The 24,514-nt window shown below is 31.9% G+C and overlaps 1 protein-coding gene across 6 annotated transcripts in view; it reads left to right on the top strand.

Annotated features, from left to right (window-relative positions):
• The window catches only part of EPHA5 (EPH receptor A5), a 507,554-nt gene that overhangs the window by 274,668 nt on the left and 208,372 nt on the right, over positions 1–24,514 (top strand). For 2 of the 6 annotated variants that reach the window (XM_007496388.2, XM_001367991.3), the window contains exons 4-5: positions 2,013–2,168; positions 6,929–7,264. The exons of 2 other annotated variants lie outside the window; for them this stretch is intronic. In XM_007496388.2, the coding sequence (XP_007496450.1) occupies positions 2,013–2,168; positions 6,929–7,264 (492 nt within the window). The remainder of the gene's footprint in view (positions 1–2,012; positions 2,169–6,928; positions 7,265–24,514) is intronic. 2 more of the 6 variants (XM_056802682.1, XM_056802681.1) reach the window with 1 other exon arrangement.

The following is a 24,514-nucleotide window of genomic DNA, read 5'->3' as shown; positions in this document are numbered from 1 at the left end:
TAGATATTTGTATCTACAATATAAAATTTTGTTGATTTGTTCCATGCTATAGTCTATTTGCCTTTGAATTCAGAGACCTTTGGAGTTTGGTAGAATTTTATGTAACCTTAGAACATAGTGTTTGGAGGTCACTTATGAAAACAATTGAGAACATATACCTCATTTTGGAGTAATTGCCAGAAATATAGGGCTTATAAGGAGCCACTTTGAGTTGAAAAGCAAATACTAAAAGAGAGAAATGAAGACACCTTGTGAATGGCTTGTCTAAAATGAAAGATAAAATACTTAAGTACTTAAATCTTAGCTAAGAGTGGTATCGCCTCTTATAGTAATTATATAAAAATGGAAAAAATATCTTCCCCATAAGTACAAGAAAGGAACTAGTATTATCAAAAGCTCTTTCAAATATCCTCACTTTGGCAAGGGATTTGTAAAAGCATTAATGATGCTCTGCTTTCAATATAATTAGGTCCACTGAAGAAATATCTCAATCAAGTCCACTTATGATCATGGTGGAGAACCTTCTGAGTATTTTCATGGAAACCTCATCTTATCTGGAGGGCATACAAAGTATACAGAATCTATTGCATTTATCAAAATATTCTACTGAATTACATGGTCAAGGACAAACTTTTATGGATGATTGATACTCGTATAGATTAATTTCATTCCCCAACATTAATTTGAATTTTGAGAATTCATAGAACAAGAAGCTAACTTTCTAATAATCCAATTTCTGAAAAAGCACATTCAAGTTGGAAGAAGTATCTTATGTGTCACCTAAAGGGAAATTGTGATATCAAAATTTTAAATTGTACTTGAGTATAGAAAAATATTGACTTTTTAAAATCCAATATTTTGATTTCACTGGTATGGAAAACTCGTGGTTAGTAAACTCCTTCTAACAGGGCTGACCAGCTCCTACTTTCCTACTTATAGTCTTAGTGAGTTGCTCTAGAAGGCACTTAGAAGTGAAAAGACTTGCCTAATTATTTTCTTTCATTATGTGTCATAAAAAAGGACTTGAACCAGATCTTCCTGATTCCATGGCTACTTCTCTATCCTCTATTCCAATTTTACTTCTGGAATTATAGCATTATTTCAATGAAAGTGAGTCTTCATTCCAGTTCTTCATGCCAACTTCTCAAGAACTTTTAAATCTCGATTATCATTAAATTCATCCATTATCTATCATTCCCAAACTTTTGACATCTGAGAAATGCAATGAACACATTTTCCACATATTCCATAGTCATAAAAATCATTGATACAAACATTGAAAAGGATAGGGTACAGGATAGAAGCCATGACAATCTACTAGAAACCACCCTCTATGCCACTACCAAGGAATTAATTTACTCATTAGTCAACAAACATTTAACAAATGCTTATTATATGCAAACTATACAAGTCTTTCAGAATGATCATTTGCCAAAGTATAAGTTTGCTTAACAATATTCTGAGATACTTGGTTAAATGCTTTTTTTCTGAAATTGGTGTATTCAATCTATGACATGCTTTCTTTGATCTGGCATTAGTATTGTATAATATTATCTTTTTAGAGGAAAGGGGGCTCTTTGCTTTGAGCTGATATGTTATTTGTGAACTGCTCTTGGTTCTTAGACTTCATGGCTTCCCTTTATAAATGATTCCAATTCTTTGGCTTAATGATGGATTGTGGAATTTTTCTAGAGATTAGAAACATCACTTCCAATACAATTTGTGAAATCTACATTTTTTCCCTTTTCCAGAAATTTGGTGGACCATTTACTGTTCTCTATTCTTGCAGCACTTCTTCAATTTTCCATGACATTTTTATCATTAACAAGGATTTATTGTTCTTATGTCAATGATTTTTGGAATGCAGTTTACTATGATTCTGGGCCTGGAAACTTGATATCTTAGTGGATTTATGATTTCATCAATATTCTTACACCCTCCACCAATGCAGATTACCACTCCCACAGTAGCTATTTGAGGGAAAGAGCTTAGCCTCTGATTTCTTTTGACAGTGTGCAAACCTGGATTCTTCAAAGCTTCACCTCAGAGCCAGAGCTGCAGCAAGTGTCCACCTCACAGTTATACTCATGAAGAAGCTTCGACCTCTTGTCTCTGTGAAAAGGATTATTTCAGGAGGGAGTCTGACCCACCTACAATGGCATGTACAAGTAAGGAAACCCTGTGTCTCTTCAATGATGCTTCTCTTACATTGTGCCTGTCTGAAAGAGTGGCATGATAGACATAAAACAATAACCTTGCATGTTTCTTTTTTTTTCTCTTCAGTGGGCACAATGTTTACTTAGCTTAGCCATATGACTATCCTCTGAAGCAAATATCATAAACACTGACTTCTCTAGTATAACATACACAATCACATAAATATTTCAAAAGTTATATTTTAGAAACATAAATTTCTAGGTGACAACTCTTTCACTTTGCTTTGTGGTTGAATTATAATATTCACAACTACTGCATTGAGGACTAAGGTTCATTCCTGTCTATTTACACAGTTTATGTGATCTATTCTTACCCTCAATCTTCCAACCCATATAAATATGGAAACCCTTTTGACATGAATGAGACAGCAATCTTTCAACCTGCCCCTCAGACTTCCAAAGCACAATTATATAGAACAACAACAACAACAATTTAGCCATTTATAATGCTCCTTCAAACATAGGCAAGTTCATTTAGTAAATCAGACATCAGAGTCAAAAAACTAACCCAACCTTTCCCCTTAGGTTTATTGACTTTTGTCAAAGTTCAAGTCAATGAATGTCCTTAAATGTAGTTTCTTATTTTTCTATGATCTGTGATTCCTGTTTATCATCTTAAACATGAGCTACTTCTGTATAAGTTTTCTTTGAGCTATAAAGCTGAACTGGCTAGACCCACATTGATCATTGATCCTATTCATCTCCTGATGGAATCTGACATATTGCCACCATAATTCTTCAAGTCTATCAATGAGAAAGGTAAACTTATGTAATTATTGAAGATCAGAACATAAACAGAACATAAAAGAGTCCAAATCACCAACTACTTCTTTGGTCCATGCTCCCTTCTATTTATCCCGTTGCTTGTTTCTTTATCATGTCTTGTTATTTTTAGTCCCTGACTTAGTGAGTATTTGTCTTCATGACGGTGATCACTAATGCTAAATCTTGACCCTAAAACCATGTCACTTATAAAATAGTGTCCAGAATATCACAAAGTAATAGCTCACCTGAATTGTTTCTTCCTAGTTTCCAAAGATTTGCTAGATCACATTTTTAGGATTCTTCAAATAGTCCTTTTTTCAAACTAAAGCTCTTACTGATCCCCTCTGAAAGTAGTGATTTTATGAGTTAGAGGATCATTCACTTCAAAGCATTGCCATTGAAATCCAAGTCTTTAACCTTTTAAGAGCAGTTGAATCTTCTGTACAAAATCTCTCTGGTGCCTTTAAGCAATTTACCCTTTGTACCAAAAAAGGAACCCAAACTCCAATTAAAAAAATGACAAAAATCAGGGATATACACAATTATTGACAGCTTTCAACTATCAGAAAATAAATATGTACTGTCTGAATGCATAAAAAAGTAACAATTTTTTGTTGTTTTAATTGGTTGAAAGATCTTTTTTGAAACCTCAGCAATTGTGAATGTTCCAGTTATTTTTATATCTTAGTGTCATAAAGGAGAATTCAGTTGAACTGGAAGCATTTAAGAAAATGACTGTGTCTAGGGGTTTTAAGTCAGATGGATATATAAAGCATTCTATAGAATTCAGTCTTTTAGTTCAGGCCCATGTGTTTTAGTTTGAATTCAATTCAACAAATATCTGCTCAACTTCAAGTATTCAGATACTTAAAACAAAGGTTTTAGGGGGGAAGGAGGGCAAGGCAAGTGAAAGAATTCTATTGAGTTGTCTTAATAGCTTCATTAATTTTCTATGCAATTTCACACATATAGGTAGCCTAAGCTTCCTCAAAGAGAAGGTGGTATGTCTCGTTTTTGGTATTGTTAGAGAGAAGAATGGAGGCCTGGTGATTGGTAGTTCTAGAACCAGAATCCAGAGACATAGGTTTTCATATTGCTAACTCCTCTGACCATGTACATTTTCATCTTTTTTCCCAAAGGAACATTCATTTGTCTGCACTACTCAAAATTCTAATATGATGTATGTGTTAAATCTATCTAATAATATGTATAGATGACTAACTCTGTTTTCAGTTGCTTTCTGAGTGATACACATAATGCCTGTGTTTTCTACAAGCAGATGGATTGATAAATGTTCATATGAAAATCTTAAATGGTATACTCTGCTTGACTTTATAAAATTTAACTTTATGCCGCCAATGTTAGGCTTTATTTTATTTAAGAATCAAGAAGACACAGGCATGAAAAAGAAAAAAAATATCAAATTGATAGTCTTTGAGGAACATACTTTTCAGAGATTTAATTCTGTGTCTTTATCTGCCAATATACACACTTAGGAAGAACAGAATGCCATTACACGTTTCTTCAGCAATAGTCTGTCTATTTTTTTTTTATTTTTTTATTTTTCTGTTACAACATTGTGCTTGAGAATAACACATTGACTTCAAAGGCATTTTTGTATTCACAAGAATGTTAATGGTTTGAAAAGGGCATAGCAACAGAAGAAATAGGCTTTGGTGCATGTTTCTCATTCCACAAAGTACTTTCTGTGTTCAGCATTTCATTTGAATTGCCCTACCCCAATAAAAAGAGACTCAAATATTTTGAATACACTTTTAATGATAAAATTTAGAAATTATAGATGCCTTATTCTATCATCTCTTATTGATAGAGGAAAAACATAATGTATGACAATTCAATCAGAGAATGTGATTTTCCCATTTTGTATCTATCCTTTAGAAATCTGGACAATCAAGCCAAATCATCTTACAATTGAATATAAGCATTTATGCCACAGGGGTTATCTTTCTGTTGGAGTGCTTCTCTGTGTCTGATTATTAGTATTAAGCAGGGTAAAAATGGAAGTTTTTTTTTTTTAAGTTTGGTGTCATTTTGCAGAGATATTACTGTTTTACTTATGTGTTTTTGAAAGGCAGTACAACAAAAATAAAACTTTGTATAATACCCATCCTTCCATCTCTTATTTCACCTACAATATATTTTCAAACATCCCTAATTAATTAATATTTCTAGATTTAATAAAGAGAAAATACATAGCAGGAGAAATGATCTGTTACCTTTATAAGCTTCTTAATATATAATCAACATATATGTATAACATTTTAAGTTTCTAAGTTTTCTTATAATAACCCAGTTGTATAGATAGTTCATATTTTAATATCTACATTTTGCAGCTGAGAAAGTTGATACTCTGAAATTATGATATACTCATATAAAGTTTACAAAGAATTTTATAAATATTATCTAATTTAAAGCTGACAGAATCTCTGATATTAATACGAATCTCCAACCTATAGGTGAGGAAATTGAGACTCAGAAAAATTAAATGATTCATATGATAACACAAATAGTAAATATCATGGTCAAGACTATACACTAGTACTCTTGACTCCAAGTATAACAGTCTTTCCATGATTTCATGTGGCCTTGCACCATAGCTATGTATAAAAAAATGCTCTGCTGTACTTTTCATTATTCCATTTTAGCAAAATTACTTCCTTGAGTCTCAGAGAAGGCACATCTTTTGTTTCTCCTTTGTGAATTCCTAACCCTATAATCATTCCATTTCTGTCAAAATTTAAAATCATTGTGAGGAATTTAGCTATGTATGTTGGTGCTGTGTAGTTCAAAATCCGTTATTTTCAGTTCATTTTTATCTCAAATTAGAAACAGTTTACAAAATAGGGGCATCTCCCTGTATTGGCAAAGGCATTAAATAGTTCCCAAGATTGTGCTGATTTCATTATTGGCAGCAGAATAAAAATATTTTATTAAGATAATGTTTTTCTGACATAAAAATGAATATTTTAAATGTAATAATATGTTCATTTCTACTCCAATAGAAACATTAACAACTTAGGCTAGAATGTAGCAAAGTCAGTTTAGAGGTATTATCTGGGTTGGAGTATGTGGAGTCATTTTTCATCTGTTTTGATGTTGTTGGGATGAAATTTGTTATTCTCGCTCTCTAGACACTAGTTGTGAGTTAAAAAAAAAACATTTGATATTAGAGAAAAAAATATGTTCTATAGTTTTTTGTCATTGTTTCATGTTGCATGAACCCTATATACTTAGTAAACTACAATCTGTAAATTGCAGAATTATGACTTTAAAGAAGTATCAAAAAGATGAAATGTTATTACAGATTGTAATGGTTGATCAGCTTCTTAAAACCTTGTGCTTTCTTGACAGAGTGAGGGAAGGTTTAAAAAATACTGTAGATGATTTGGCATGGGTAAATGGAATATATTTTGAAATATGTGTGAAATGTTTCTGCCAACTATGTGATTTGGGATCAAGAACTACAACTTTTTAAAAAATGGTTTCAATTTTCATTTGGCCTTCACTTCACTGACTGAAAGGAACTAGTAGTAAAGAGAAATAGTGTGTTCAGGCCTGAAGAGAAAGACTTAAATGTTCAGTATCTACATATGCACTCAAATATACACACATGCATAAGTAAAAGCTAAACATTATCCACTGTCTTATTTAACAATGCATTCTAAAATAAGCTACTTTTCTTTAACTAATTTAAAAATATATCTAAAAAATACTTATTTCAAAGATGACACAAAACCCTTAATACTAATGCATCCCTCCTTTTAATTTTATTATAAATTGTCCATTATTTGCTTCCTACTTAAAACAAACAAACAAAAAAGACTCAACCTCATTAGATATTTCTCCAGCCCAGGGAATGGTGGGATGAGGAATGCATAACAACATCATCTTAAAATATGTTTTTCTCACTTTACTTTGCAAACCAGGACCCCCCTCAGCTCCTCGGAATGCCATCTCAAATGTTAACGAAACTAGTGTCTTTCTGGAATGGATTCCTCCTGCTGACACTGGTGGAAGGAAAGATGTGTCATATTATATTGCATGCAAGAAGTGCAACTCCCATGCAGGTGTGTGTGAGGAGTGTGGAGGTCATGTCAGGTACCTCCCCCGTCAAATCGGCCTGAAAAACACCTCTGTCATGATGGTGGATCTCCTCGCTCACACAAACTATACCTTTGAGATTGAGGCAGTGAATGGAGTGTCCGACTTGAGCCCAGGAGCCCGGCAGTATGTGTCTGTAAATGTAACCACAAATCAAGCAGGTAAGTGGAATTCCCAACCTGTGAGGTGCTCAGGCCCCCAGTTCTGTTATAGTTCCTTCTCCAGAAGTACTCTTTGTTGATTCAGGAAGAGTTTTCAACCACAGGCTAATAGCAGAATCCTAAACTGATCACATACTTTTGAGCATTTTCTGTGAGTTTTACAATCTCACGTACTAAATTCCATCCCTCCCCAACACTAATCATCACATGAGAAATAGCAATAAACTTTATTTTGTTTTTCTTCCCCATTTTACATGCTTTCCTTAAAATATTCATGACTGGATTTTAATTTTAGGCACTTTTTTCATACAGTGAAATGGGAATGGCAACAATTGATAGCTTACTCCATATCAAAATGTAGTTTAGCTTTTTTGCTGCGGTTAATTAAGCATTTGGTAGAGAGCTATAAAATGGAGGTGACCTTGTTTTATATATTAGTAAGCCTTTATTTGCATTTTAACATTTCTTTTTTCTTGTTGTTGCTTTAATTATAAAATGAGTCATATGCAAAAACGTTTTCTTTACTAGAACACTTCCTAGAAATTAAGGTGACTACTAATACCCAAATCTTAAAAATATTCCTCCTCTTTCTTTTGGAAACCTGTCTTGCTTTGTAGAAAATTATACTCATTACTCTTAGATGTATTATGACTTTATCTTATTTTTTCACTTACTCTTTTATATGAGTGAATATTTTTGAAGGACTGTTTCCTTTCACTAAAAAAAGACTTAGATTGCTTAAAGTGCATTTATTCATTCCACCCTGTACATAGCTACACTAAAAGCATATTAATTAGTGATACCTTGTTTTGATATTTTTGGTTTGCTATTATCTAAAACAAGTTAAGGCAGAATTTCAAGAAGAATTATGTCCCGCCAACCCACTTGTAAAGACCTAAAGCTCCTTCCTTCCACTTGTAGTTTTTAGCATTTCAATCTAACACTGAGATGGAAGCACACCCCATAATTCTCTCCTCTTTGTGAAAAAGAAGAACATTTGACTTAGCAATACCATGTTTAGTTGGCATAATATTAGCATTCTAAAACCACTAGGGAGGCTAGGATGTTATTAGTAATTAGATGTAGTCAAAGTAATTAACTTGGATGTGTCAGATAAACCATGCTGCTCTATCTTGAGTAAAAGAAAGAAAAGTCCTTTTCAGTTCTCACTTACTTCTGAACGAAGTAATAAAAACAAGTTTCCAAGAGTAGAAAAAGATGATATAAAAATGATACCTATGAAGGCACTTGTTTTATTCAGCTTAAGAGTTCCATAGGACTTATTTTTTCTTTTACGCTTCTAGCTTCTACATTTTAAGCAGAAGGGCAATGTGTGAGACCTTAGGTTGTCTAGATTTAGCTATTTCCCCCAAAATTTTATTCTGCAAAAGTTAGGTGGTCAGCAGGCAGGAATTGGATACATAAGCATGCATGTGCACAAATACACATGCACAAAGTTGCTTCCTTCTGTAAACTGAACTGGCACTGTCACCAAGAACCTGTCCTGATGAGAATACTGGTCAATCTAAAAGCCTGGGATTCACCATTAATTTTATGTAACAAATTTCAGAATCCCATTTTGAAAATCATTTTAATTTCCCAGTAACAATGTGGAGAATTCTCTTCACAAAATAGAGGTGAAAATATTTTATGAATTCTTCTCCTTGTTATTTTTCCCATTGTTATTCTTCTTCATGTTTTTGTTCTTCTTTCTCCTCCTCCTCCTCCTCCATCTTACCTTTCTTTAATTTTTCTTTTGACAAAACCAATTTTTGGAAGAATTTTGCTTTAAAAAATTAACATGGAGCAGCAGATTTGCTTATTGTTTAATTCAGTTCTCAATGGAATATCCAGATTCCTAAAATTTTTTTATTCTTTGATTATAACATTTATTTAGACAATAACAATTGGTGTTTATAATTTAATTTATTATTTTATTAATATCACTTATCTACAAGTCTCTCATCAACTCCCTTCCCTCTCAGTATCATAGAAGATATCATAGAAGAGGCAGATGTTTATTTATTTGTAAATTATCTTTCATGTTTCTATTCCATGTCTTCATTCTCTAGAGATAATATTTTAGTTATTCTTCAAGTATTAAATATGTAGCTGTGTATAAAGTTCCCTTGATTTGACACATTTCACTGTCCATTGTCCCATGTAGTTTTTTCAGGTTTTTCTAAAATTAATCTGCTCATTCTTTCTTATGACTTGGTAATATTCCATCACAATCATATGCCAAATGTGTTTAGCCATTCTCCAATTCATGGCTTTGTCCTCAATTTCCAGTTCTTTGATATCACAAAAAAAGAGCTACTATGAATATTATTGAACATATAGGTTCTTTGCCTTTTCCCCTGATCTTCTTGGGAAACAGATCCAGAAATGGCATCACTGAGTTTAAGGATGTACATAGTCTTATAATTCTCTGAGTGTAATTCCAAATAGGTCTCCGAAATTGTTGGATCAGTTCACAGCTCCAACAACAGTATATTAATGTCTCCCTTCCCCATATTTATTCCATTTGCCCTTTTGCCAGTCTAGCTAATATGATGAGTATGAGATGATACCTAATAAATATTTGGGTTTACATTTTACTAATCATTATCTATTTAGAGCTTGCTTTTACATATTTATATATATGGCTTTGATGTCTTCATCTGAAAATTGTCTCTTTGTACTTTTTGCCTATTTATCATTTGGGGGATGGCTCTTATCCTTATAAATTTGACAAAGTTCTCTATATATTTTAGTCATAATACCTCTTTTTGAGAGGCTGTCCATAATATTTTCCTGAATTTTCTGCTTTCCTTCTAATCTTGGCAACATTTGTTTCATTTTCACAAAACTTTTCAATTTAAAGTACTCAAAATTAACCATTTTGTCTTACAATGCTTCTCATTCATAAATTTCTTTCCTATCCATAAATATAATAGGAAATTTAAGACATGTCCATAAGTTAGAGAATGGCTAAATACATTATGGCATATGATTGTGATGGAATATTACTAATGCATAAGAAATAATAAGTAGGCTAATTAAAAAAAAAACAACATCTTTGGAAAGAACTTCCTGTGAAGATGAAAAAAAAGTGAAAGGAGTAAAATCAAGTGAACAAAAATCCATTTAGATCTTATATTATTGAATAGTGTAAGATATTTGGTCTATACCAAGTTTCTGCCAAAGTATTTTTCAGTTATCCTAACAATTTTTACTAATAATTACTTCTTAACTCCCAAACCTGGATCTATGCTTTTTTTTTTTGCCAAATACACAGCTACTGTAAGATTTTACAGCTATTCTTTGTAAATCTGTCCTGTTCCACAGATCTCCCATTCTATTTCTTAGACATTAATATGTAGTACTGTTAGTTATTGCTTTATAATAAAGTTTAAAATCTAGCACTGCTAGACCCATTTTCTTTCCTTTTTTTCCATTAATTCTTCTATTAAAAAAGTGTTCATACAACTGATCAAGGTATAGCTGTCATTTGGATTTAGTTTTAATTAGGACCTATGATTTAATAATTATTTTAGGAAGCTAGATAAACAAAAACTCCTCTAATGTGGTATTTTTAATTCCTTATCTTCTTTCTTAGTATCTATTCTATGACAAAATAGCAGGAGGGCTGTACAATCAAGTTTAAGGGACTTGCCCAGAGTCACAGAGTTAGGAAGTGTTTGAGGCTAGATTTGAACCCTGATCTTCCCAACTAGGTCTTCCATCTAATGTAGTTGTAAAGACTATACCTACCTCCTAGGGTTATTAGGAGGATTAAATATTTATAAATCATTTAGCACAGTGCCAATTATATATTTAAGATCTAATAAAGACAGTCCCTCTTTCTCCCTTTCCTCTCTTCACAAAGAGTTGCCTGAAACATCAAGTCACTTAACATCTAGTTTATAGAGACATTAGGTGTAAGAAGCAAGATTTGAACCCATCTGTTCTTGACTCTAAGTATATCTGCCTATTCAGTACTTCACATAACCCCTTATAGGAATATAGAATCATAGATATTGAGATGTAAGGAACTTTAGAGATTCCCTTTTCTAGCCTCATTTCATACTGTGGAAACTTAGACACAGAGAAGTCTACATATTTGAAATGAGCCTCTGATTTCCAAATTCAGTCATATTTTCTAGTGTTCCCTATATATTTACCACTTTTTAAATATAAATGTGTATTATATAGTTTTCTTGGCTTTATGTTTCAATTAGTTTAAATATATTTATATTATAATATATTTTATTAGTTTAAATATATGAATATATACTATATAAATATTACAATATTTATATTAGTTTAAATATCTAACTAAAGTGCAGAAGTGGATAAAGAAATGGGGGAGTCCAAGGATATAAGCCCTTGTAAAAGGAAGCACAAGGAAATAATGAGGCTCTTCTTCTGGGAGAAGTTAGATCACCTGTTGTACAGCAGTGCATCAGTGAAGTGAGCTACATAGTAATTTTAGAAAGTAACTGTAATGAGAGGTTTTTAAATTAACTAGTTACAACATATCTAACGAATTCCAGTTATAAATTATCTGCTCTTATTCCATATTCTCTGTAAGGAACTTTCTTCATGATCCTTCAGGAAGCACCAGGGCCCTCTATGTAGAGGCTGTATCATCTGAGGAAGCCAATGGGGTCTTTGGATAAGCCGGACACTCATAATTAAGAAGTTTAAGAATTTACTAAATTTGGGCCCTGAAGCAAAGCTCTTATAATCCCATTCTATTTTACATGGCAAATCTACCTAATAAGAAATATATAGCAGGAGGAAGTTGTTCACAAACCGTTCAGTTTCCTCTCAGATGGTCAAAGGCTTATAAATATTACTGTTAAATTTTTCTAGACTTCTTAATTGACTCTGTTCTAATGGCTAATTGTTCACCAGTATTACACATGGAAATGTTTCTTTTTTTTTTCTTTTTAAATCCCAAGGAATTAATTTCCATTTAAGAACTAAAGAAAATAAAAAATGCACATTGATATGTAGCAGATTTTTTAGTATAAAATTTTGTATAGAAATATGTCTCTGATTTCTGATAACACTATCACTAAATATTATTTCCCAGGTGGCTGAAGGGAGGTTCTTTTTCTAGTACTTTATTTTACTTTGGTAATAGTATTTTAGCTAGATTTTCAGGTTGTTATAATTTTTTAGTGTAGTATTTTAGATGGATTTTCAGGTTGTTATAATTTTTTTCTTATGAAGCCAAGATATGCATGAACTATACAGGTTTAAAATTAGATTTAAAAGTATAAGAAAAAATAGATCATTCTGGGTACAAGATGAAAAATATTACGTTAAAGTGGGAACAGAAATTGATTAGCTAATGCTTGTTGATCAGGCTATAAAATGTAATAATGATTTCCTGCCGAGGGTGAGTGATTAAATGATTAATTTATGGATGTTTATGCAGTATTTAAAGCATTTCCCCCCTCCATGATATCATTACAGAGTCTGGCATCTTGCTTTTCTGAGAAACTGACTGAATACAAATGGCAGTTTTTGCATGTCATTTAATATTAATTTAAACAACAATTTTTTGAGGGAAAACAAAGTGTTAGGGGTTTTGTTGTTGTTGATTTGCTTTTTGCCTTAAAAGAATGTAACCTTTCTAAGACAAGATTGAGGGTTCTCTCAAGTCTTTTTGAATTATTTTTTCAGATTAAGAGATATGATGATGGATTAACAAAAACAAACAAAAAAAAAAACAGAGAATTCCCTGAAGATGAATAATATCTGCATCAAATGAATAGGAATAATAATATCTAACTTTAATACCTAGTTTCATTCTCTTATACTATGCTTTTGGAATAAGATGGGGAAATATGTGCTAGATTATGGTACACTTACCAGTGAAATCACAACCTCTGTTTATACCAGTTTTCTCATCTATAACATGGGAATAATAATAATGCCAACTTCTCAGAAGGATTGTAGAAATCGAATGAAACAAAAATTGGAGATTGCTTAACAGAATGCCTGGCATGTAGCAAGCACTTTGTGAATGTTAGCTGGGACAGATAAGTAGTACAATGGATAGAGCTCTGGATGTAAAGTCGGGAATACCAGACTTTAGGTCCAGCCTCAGACTTACAAGCTGTGTGTCCATGAACATATCATTCAATTTCTATTTGCCCTGGTTTCCTCATCTGTACAATGGCTATAATAATAGCACCTACTTATCGGAGATATTATGATGATAAAATGAAATAATAATTATAAAGGGCCTAGCAAAGTGCCTCACACATAAGCAAAAAAGCTGTTGTTATTATTATTTGCTATCATCATTTTAATTATAATATAATAAATCAAACACTTCTGCGTCTTAATGATGGCAAACATATTCAGACTCAGAAGTTTGTGAGTGCCTGAATATCAAGAGGTTTGTCTATGGGAACTTTGAATGAAATCTACAGTGAAATTACTTCACAGTCTTTTAGCATTTAATATCTTTGTCATTGAATTAGGAGAAGGACATAAGTGACACACTTATTTTATGTGACAACAAAGCCATAAGAGATATTGAACACAAAAAAGGAAAAGTTCGGCTAAAACAATAAGTCAAATCTTAATCTTGAAAGGGAAAGAAATATAGTTCTTCATATCAATTTTTAAAATGTCTCATAATTATAAAATGACAGAAGTATGAATAAATAGGAATTCACCTGAAAAAAAATCTGCAGGAGGTTTTATTAAATTGCAAGTTCAGGCAGTAAGACATGGAAGTCAAAAAATTAATGTAGAAGGTAGTGGAATAAAAGCCAAAATTCACCTAAGCCTTCCCAAATCTACCCCTCCCAATATTAAAATAATATCTCAAAATGAATTCTGAAGTGGTAGAATTAACAAAAGAATGGAATTAAACATTTTTTTCAGCTCATGACAATGTAGAAGTTTGGCACATAGAAGTTGATATTCTCTTTAAGGTGAGGGTGGTGCAAACCAGCAGTAGGCCTTGGTTGTATCTAAATAAGTGGCAAAAGCTTCCATAGAGAGTAAGGAGGTTGGACAGTTAATCAAAAGAAAATTATAGGAGACCCTTTGCTAACATTGGGAGCAATAATGTGTTATATTGTCCATACACAATTCTGGGTCACAGTCCCGGGGAAAAAATGAGGACTAACAAAAGCATGAAGCAAGGAACGGTTCCAGGGTAAAAAAGAATGCTTAGAAAACAGTTATAGACCAAAGCACAGGACAGTGAAGTGGTGACCACAACTTTCCTTATATTATACCACCTTAGAAGAACTGAAAACTTATAGATCCTTGAAACTAGCTCTGAAAATAGCAGCATGAAAAATCTGAAGCCTGGGACAGTTCTACCTCTACCCTAGGAACAGAGGATAATTTTAACAAAAAAGTGATGTCAAGAAGTAGACTGGAAAAATGAGCAAAAAGAAAAAACCTGACCATAAAAGTTATTATGGTGACAGGAAAGATCAAAACAAAAAGGATTTTAAATATTAGAAAGGTCAGGGAAAAAATCACAGAAAGAAATTTGAATGATACAAGAAAATTCTGAAAAATATCAGCTTACTAAAGAAGGAACAAAAAAGTATTGATGAAAACAACATGTTATAAAACAGAGTAAGGCAGACGAAAAATACTGAAAGAGGCACAAAAATCCACTGTCCATGAGACATCAAGAAAAAAATGAATCAAAAGAATGGGAAATTATTAAATATCTTATTGGAAAAGTAACCTGGAAAATAGGATGAGAGATAATTTAAAAAAAATATTAAATTACCTGAAATCCATGAGAAATAAAAAGCCTAGACATGATACTTCATGAAATTATCAAAGAAAGTTTCTAGATATCCTAGAACTCTAGAAGGTTAAATTAAAAAAAAATGAAAAGAACCACTAGCCATCTCCAGAATGAGATCCCTAAATTACAATTCCTATGAATATTATAGACAAATTCCAGAGTTCTGCTTCAGGACCTTTTACAGTAGAGGGGAAGATAGTGGAATGCTAGAGAACCCTGGAACTTTACGTTCATTCAAATTGGCTAGAATACCCACTCAGTTTGATGTGGAAATCTATTTTTGTTTCCTCCAGGGAAGTAAGAGGAGAAAAGGATAACATAAGGAAGGGTAAATTGAGGGAGTCAATAGTTTCAAGCAAAATTCTTTTGAAGAGGGACAGGGTGAAAGGAGAGACAGAGAATGGTAAACAGATAAAAAATCAGATGGAGGGAAATACACAGTTAATAATCATAGCCATGAATGAGAATGGTATGAAGTTACCTATAAAAAAGAAGCAGATAGAGTGGATTATATGATTTAGGCAGAAATTATGAGGGCATAAGTAAATTAAGGGTGCATAGAATAGTTTACCAGTCAGATCTATGGATAAGGGAAGAATTTATTACAAAATAGAGAATAACAAGGATTATAGGATATAAAAAGGATAATTTTGATTACATTAAATCAAAAAGGTTTTGTAAAAACAAAATCAATGCAGCCAAGATGATAAGGAAATGAAAAATCTGGGAAAACATTTTATGACAAGTTTCTTTGATAAAAGCCTCATTTCTCTTAGCGTTTGACTCTTCCTCTCATCTGCTTTACCAATTTTTCTTCTTTCTTTCATTTTTTTAAAGCCACTTTTTGGAGCTCTTGCAGCAGTTAATTTTTGGGTGAACATCCTTTTACATTTTTGTATGATACTTCATATATTTTGAATTTTGGATTTGTCCTTTTCCAAACTTGATTTTTTGTCTTCCCTTTTTAAAAAATAGTTTTCCATGGTTAGGCTATTTCTTTTTCATTTGTTTATTTTTCTTTTGTGACCTTGCCTATTGGTTGAAGCAAGTACTGACTTTTACTTGTACTGTGGTCCACTCCAGGGCCCGAGTTTGGCTCAGCTGCTTCCTAAGACATAGAATAAACACTCTGCTAGGGTCTAGAGGTGTGGCTGACCTTCTGTGGTGTTGGGTGTATTGTTATTGATTTTGGAACACATTGTGTTTGGCCCTCTTCTGCTGTGGCTGTTATACTTGGTTGCATTCCTCCCACCGCCTGCATTCAACCTGGCTGAGCTCCTTTCCCTGCCATTTGAGCAAAATTATGCCTGAGTCCCACCAAGGTGGGCTGGACTTAATTCTCACCTCTTTCTTCAGAAAGATGAGCCCTTTTTTCTGTCCCTCCATGCTATACTGGGTACCACACTGCTTCACCCTGTCTTCCATTGGTTCTGCTTCTCCAGGATTTATTTTGAAGCAATTTTTAATCATTATTTGTAAATGTGTGAGAAGTGCTTCTTACTTAGCCATCTTGGCTCCTGGAAGAAAAAGTAAAGACCTCATCTCTTAAATATATAGAAAACAGAGTCAAATTTGTAAGACTGCAGGACATCCCCCAATTTATTAATGGTCAAAGGTCAATAGGCAATTTTCGGAAAAAAATGAAATCAAAGCTATATATAGGCATATGACAAAAATGTTCTAAATTACCATTCATTAGAGAAATAGGCATTAAAATAACTCTGTCGTAACACTTTACATTTATCAGATTGGCTTATATGACAGAAAAGGAAATGACAAATTCTGGAGAGGATGTGGGGAAATTTGGATACTAATGTATTGTTGGTGTTGTGTACTGATCTTAGCAAACTGCACAAATTTATTAAACTAGGTATAACCTTTGAACTAGCATTACTACTAGGAGGTGTCCATTCCAAATATATTTTAAGGACCATTTGATGAAAATATTGAAGAAAGAATATCAGTCAGATTTAGGATGAAAAAGATGGCTTGCGTCCTACCAGCTCATTGATTCTATGATTTGAAGCTATTTTTAAATAACAAATAATCAAAGTCACTGTGCTGAACTTTTAACCAAAAATTATACAGTACCAGTAGAAAACAGAATAATTCATTATATGTAAAAGCATCTTTTTCATGATAGTGGAGATGGATCCATTGATTTCATCAGTAAAAGGAGAAACTGCTAAAGAATTTCATCTTCCATAGATGTGTTCCCAAAGAATTACCTGGATAACTGAGATGTATATATAGATATAGATAAAGATATTCACATGTAAACATATCACTGTATGTATATACAAATATAAACACAATATAACTTTTTATGTAAGAATGTATTTTTATTTTTTACCATATATGTATATTCTCTTCCTCTGTATCTACTTTAACCCTCTCTGTTTCTTTCTGTCTTAATGTCTTTCTATTTTTCTATTATTATCTCAGTTTACAATGCCACATTATGTAGGACATATATAATATATATGTATATATATATATATTTATAAATTAAATACATGTATTTTATACCTTTTTGTGCCAGGCTCTATGCCCAATGTTGGGAATGCACCAATAAAAAAAAAAATTAAATAGGCCTCAAGGAGGTTACATTTTTAATGGAGCATACAAAAAAAGAAAAGTTATAACATGAGCAGCAAAATAGTGCTATTAAGACTTTTAGGAAAGCCTTGTCCTATAAGAGGTAGCTCATGGACTAAATTTTGAAGGGAATTAGAAAGTGTAAGACATGACAGTGAGAAAGAAAAAAATTTGAGGTATGCAGATAGTACATGCCAAGAAATAGATATTAAAGATGGCATGTTGAATTCAGATAACAAGGAGTAGGTCAGTTTAACTGGAAAACAAAATATAAAATAATCTTGGAAAAATAAGATGAAGAAAGGGAGGTGGAGCCAATTTGACAGCAGAAAAACACTCAACTGAGTTCTTCCAAATTCCCCTCTTAACAACTCTAAAATAATACTTCTGGAGTGACAGAACCAGCAAAAGTTTGGGTGAAATAATTTTTCCTCTTAGGACAACTTAGGTGATTAGCAAAAAAAGTTCTGTCTCACTAGAATTGTGGTTGAGACTTGAGCACAGGGCAAACCATGAGATCCCAACATCCTGACTTGCATGTGGATGTTCTAGTAGCAACAACAGCTTTGGTGGTTCTCAGCCATGGTAATATAAAGGATAAAATAACTATATAAAAGAAATTACATGGGGCCATTTGCTGGGGTTAGGTTCATGATGCTATAATGCTGCCTATACCTTGTTCTGGGTTATAGTTCCAGAGCAAAAAGAACAATACCACTGATGTTCACAGGTTATATAGGACCCTAGTCACAATTTCAGGGCAAACAGGAATGCATATGATCACTCAGTGGGTAATTAGAGACCCTGTCTCCATTCTACTATGGAGAGCATTAGTAGCAATTGTGGCAAAAAGAGAGAGATGATTTTGGTCACAGTACCAGGACTACAAGGATTTCTAGTACTGGTGGGTACAGTGGAACAAGATATCTTCCTAGGAAAAGACCAAAGCAGTGTCCAGGAAAATAGTAACATTTATTTTTTAATAATTTTAAAAATACTGCTATTTAGATCAACTACCCCAGAAACATTAAAAACTTATAGACTTTCAGAGATAGTTATGAAGAAAGCAGTATGAAAGGAATAAATCTTGGTGTAGTATTCCCTCCAGCTCAGGAAAAGACCCTAAATTTAACATAAAGTTAATAATCAAGAAATAGGCTAGAAAAGAGAGAAAGAGGAAGCATTGGAAAAGAAAATGAATGTGATACAATAAAATTAGGAAAAGAGTCAGTAACTTGATAAAAGATGATGAAAATACTGAAAAAATTAATATCTTAAGCCAAAATGACTAAATGGAAAAAGAGGTACAAAACTTTACTGAAGAAAATAATTCATTGAAAATATAATTGGGCAAGTGGAAGCTAATGAATCCATGAGTCAAGAAGAAATAATGAAACAAAGTCAAAAGAATATAAAATAGAGGAAAATATGAAATATCTTATTAGAAAAAACAACTCTCCTTGAAAATAGATGGAGGACAGATAGATAAATTCTGATGATCTGAATGTTATGATAAAAAGCCTATGTATCATATTCCTATATATTTCCCATAAAGAATAGCAGGAAGAGATATAAAGAGAAATCCATTTAAAATAACTAAAAAATATATAAAATACTTGGGAACCTATCTTCCGGGAAAATCCAAGAATTATATAAATATGATTATAAAACAATTTTCACACAAAGTCAGATCTAAATAGTTGGAGAAATATTAATTACTCACATGTACACCAAACCAATATAAGAAAAAATGACAGCTCTGCCTAAATTAATTCATTTATTCCATGCCAGGAAAATAATAAAATTCATTTTAAAAAAGGTCAAGTATATTAAGGGAATTAATGACCCAAAAATGTGAAAGAAGGTGACTTAACAGTGCCAGTTATCAAAATACATTACAATGTGGTAATCATTAAATCAACCTGGTTCTGGTTAAGAAATAGAGTGGTAGATCATTAGAATAGATTTGGTAAAAAATCTATAGTATATAATGACCATAGTAATCTAGTGTTTGATAAATGTAAAGATTTCAGCTTTTCCAACTAAGAACTCATTGCTTGACAAAAAAGCTGCTGGGAAAACAGGAAAGCAAAAAATATGGATAGACCAAATCTCATATTATACACTGAGATAAGATTAAAATAAGTATATGATTAAGACATGAAGGTTGATATGATAAGCAAATTGGGAAAACATGAAATAATTTACTTGAAACATTTTTTTCAGTAAAGAAAGAATTTATGACCTAATGAGATAGAAAAGATTAGAGATATAAATTACAACAAATTAAAATGTTTTGAAGAAATAAAACCAATGCATCCAAAATTAAAAAATAATTATAAAATATTTTATTAGCAAACTTTTGTGTTAGAGACCTTATTTCCCAAATATAGAGTATTGAAGAAAATGTATAAAAGTTGGAATCACCATTCTCCAATGGATAAATTGTCAAAGGATATGAAAAGGCAATTTTGATAAATCTCTATATAGAGTTATGAAAAATAAATAAATCAAGATTAGGGAAATGCAAAGTGAATCAATTTTTACTTACTATCTCACACCTATTAGAAAAAAAATGTCACATTTTTCAAGGGATATGGAAAAATCAGGCCACTAATTTACAATTTTTATTTTGTGAACTAATCAAACTATTTTAGTGAGCAATTTGGAACTATGCCCAAAATCTATGAAACCGTGAATACCTTTTGATCCAGAAATACTATTACTAGATTGGTACCCAAAACAAGTAAAAAAAAATAAGAACAGAATTATTTGTACAAAAATATTCATAACATTTCTTTTTTGTGGCCAAGAATTAGAAATTGAGGGAAAACTCATCTATTGGAAAATGACTGAATAAGCTATATATAATTCTGATAGAATACTATTGTGCTATAATAAATGATGAATGAGATGCATTCAGAAAAAAATTTGGAAAGACATATGAACTGATACAAAGTGACATGAGCAGAACTAGGAAAACATTGTCTACTCTAACAACATTCTATTATTACTAACTGTGAATTTTTCTATCTATCTATCTATCTATCTATCTATCTATCGGATCTATCATCAGTAATACAGTGATCAAGAACATTTTGAAGAAGATATAATGATCAATGCTATCCACTTCCATAGAAAGAATTGAGTAAGACTGAATAAAGATCAAAACATAATTTAAGAAATTATTATTATCAAAACATAATTTAAGAAATTATTATTATCAAAACATAATTTAAGAAATTATTATTATCATTAATTTTGTCTGTTTAATTTCTTCTGCCACATCGCTAGTATAGATACATTTTATATGACTGCACATGTATGATCTATAACAACTTACTTGCCTTATTAAGGTAAGGGTAGGAAAGGGAAGGAAAGAGAGAAATGAAACTCAAAATTATAAAGAAAAAATGTTTAAAATAATATATTAATATTTATTATATATTCATAAATATTCATTTATGTGTATATAATATATTATTAATATTTATATTATGTAAACATTTATAATATATAGAAATTTATGAATGTTTATAAATAAAAATATATAAATAATTTAAAAATATAAAAAACAAATATTTCTTTATATCTAATAGAGAAAAAAGAAAATAAATTAAATGTAGAAAGAGCTGTTGTTTTCTTTGAAAAAACAGACTAAAAATATTTTGAAGGTCTTGGGATAAAGTGACTTATCATATGCTTTTTGATTGCCTAATACCTAACATAAGGACAAAAACACAAAATAAGGTAAATTTCATTGAAAGGCATCATAGGACAGAAGATGTGAAGCAGTCTAAAAACGCTATGATACTATAGCGAAATTATAGCAATGTAGTATCCACACTGTTGTTGTGTCATCCTGTGTGGGTAGAAATCTTTGGTAGATATTTTGTTTTCCTAGGGATAACATCTTATCTAACGTCTTGTGTATAGCATAGCTTTATCACTTTCCTAGACATGTTTTTAAAAAATAATTTCTCTAAAAAGTTTTGTATTTATTTGAAATTATCTTTAAAGATTTATCCTACCTACAATATATACTTACAGATGTGTACATATATATATATATAAACATAAAACACTCTCAAAGACGTTCAACTAAAGCACAAGGATGTTCCATCTACAACAGTAAAAATAGGATTCACATTAAAGAAAAGATTGTTAAGAAAATTATAATGTGCTTAAAGGATATTTAAAATTTTAATACTTCTATAGTTAATTAATAGTACTGAATAAAAATTTCCCAAAATAATTGGTCCCCTACTTGATTTGGGAATTTCCATTTTTACAAAAATAATATTTTTAAGAAAAACAAAAGATGTAAAGTTATCAGCCAATCCATCAACAATAATTTATGATATTTAATTGTGTCAGATAATGCAGGGGGCAAAATGGAAAATTAGTTACTGCTCTCAAGGAGCTTACATTAGAATGTAATAATGAAATAATCTAAATGAAATAACATGTAGATAAATAAGCTTATACATACAGTATGGATAGAATAAAACTTTAGCAGAAGAGAGACCTCAAGTTGGGAGATTTGGAAAAGATCTTTCTTTGAAAACTGAAACTTCGAGTTGTCTTCTACGAAAGAAATAATTCTGAGAGGCAGAAGATAGGAGGGGGCATGTTATAGGTAGAGAAGACAGTGCAAAGATAGAGAGGGAAAATGGAATCATTAATAGAGAGATTCAAAGGTTAAAGTTGTTGGGGTTTAAATTTTGATGTTTTTTTTTCCCCACATAACATCTCAATTTTGTTTATTTCTGGACAGATAGTGAACTATACAGAGAGCAGATCCTGGGTTCCACTGTTTCTGTTATAATACAAATATATTTGTATAGTCTTTCTAACAGTTCCAGAGTCTAAGAGGGAAGCAGTGGAACAAAAGGAAATCAGGCTTTATGCCTAGCAGTACATACAGCTCATTGCTAGGGAAAAAGTGGAGATAAAAGCAAAAGGAGGAACCTTTCAAGGAACCACTGGCAATATAAGTAACGACGGATACCTTCCCTAAATTTTCTGGATTAAATATGGATCCTTTTATTTTGCAATGATTATAATGTCATTAGCATTGGTTTTTTACAAGTCAAATGCATTGGCCTTCATTTAAACATTCATTTATGGTTTGAAAAAAATACATAATGATAGAATGGAACAATAAGAGATAAATGATGTATACTTAAAGAACCACAAAGCACAGGAAAGAAAGGGAGTGGGCCTGAATGGGACCTGCAGTATCATCATTTGTATTTAACATGTGTTGGAGAAGTAGAGTATAAAACAAGTGTTGTTGTGGCAAAAATAATTTCAGCTATATGAATTATTAGTGGGTGTCTTTCAGTGACTTGAATGTCCTAAATGTGGTTCCTGAATGCTGAAGGCATATGTTTAACAGTCAGATAATGTTTTGTGTTTGTTTTTTTTTTTTTTTGGTTGTTGTTGTTGTTTTCTGGAATTCCCTTGCTTCTGGAATCAAGACAGCTTATATAAAGGAATAGTCTGGGTTTGGACCCAGAGGATCTGGGTTGTGATCCTGACTCAATTATTTGTTTACTCTGTGATCTTGGACAAGTCACTTTATCTCACTATTAAATGATGGAGTACATCTAGAAGACTTTGGTACAGATCTTTCTGTAGTTGTCAACATAATATTTTTGATGGTATTTTATTGTTGTAGTTTTGGTGGTGTGGATGATTTTTTTTTCAATTTTGGCCAAAGTTAGCTTTGACAATTATTCATTTTTTCAACTAATGTATGCACAGAAGCCCCAAATAGTTCATATCAATCAACTAATGTGTAAATCAGGATTAGGCCAGTTCTTCATTATAATATTTTAAAGGAAAAAAGTATTCTCAACATTGAGCAAAGATAAATAAAACCACATAGGAAATAGCATGTGATCAGACATATCTCCTCTCAAGTCAAAGTGTAACACAATAAAAAATTGTAGAATTAGGAAGTCCAGCAGCAGACCAAACTAGCTGCAGTCAAGTATATCAATAAAATTCTAATCTGGTCTATTGACCAGGTATTAACCATTTGAATTTGAGAAGGAAGGCTGGAAAATCTAAAGTTACTATGAGTGCTAGTATTAGTGATCCTGGGCAAATAGTTGTTGATGGCATCAGGGTATTTCAGAAGCTAAAATGTACATGGAGAACCGATTAGAAAGAGTGAAAAAAGCTAATTTTCAGATTTTAAAAGAGTATTTACCCTTCCAGCCAAGCAGCACACTACACCTAAGATTTAGGGGGGTACTACAGACATTTACGATTGGATTGTGAGCTAATTGTTTAATTTTCATTGTGAGGATTTATGCCTCAGGATTTGGCCAATGCTTCAAATCAAGTTTGATTTATTTATTGACTGATTTTCTATGCGTAAGAGAAATGAAGAAAATTTTAGTTGTGTATATGAAACTGAAAAGTATGTTGTGAGTACATCGTTTCCTTCAGATCCTGTTGTTAAATATTTACCGGCATACACCTATTTAATATTAATCGCATAATGGCTCACTAAGAGAAAAAAAAAGATTTCTAATAATCAAGAACTACAAATGTACCCTTTGCATACACTTATTTTCTACATCCCCAGGGAACATTTGTGTTCAAGGGTAGGACTAGCCATAAATTTTAGAGCCCTGAATTTATAAAACAATTGCTTTGCTTTTGTTATTAGTTATTTTTTCCCAAAGGCTATTTGAATCAGATTGATAATCAAAAACTAGCATATATACAGAAAGATAATAATTTTAGAATCCCGTTGGATTACAACTGTGACCCTGATAGGATAAGTAGTTGGCCACCCTGTAAGGACTGAATGCACTAAGGGGAATAGGAGTGAGGCGGGCGACACCAAA

Source organism: Monodelphis domestica, chromosome 6 (assembly GCF_027887165.1).
Source record: "Monodelphis domestica isolate mMonDom1 chromosome 6, mMonDom1.pri, whole genome shotgun sequence".
In the NCBI taxonomy this organism is placed as follows: Eukaryota; Metazoa; Chordata; class Mammalia; order Didelphimorphia; family Didelphidae; genus Monodelphis; species Monodelphis domestica.
The sequence above is the reverse complement of the archived record's forward strand: the minus strand, read 5'-3'. Positions and strand labels throughout refer to the sequence as shown.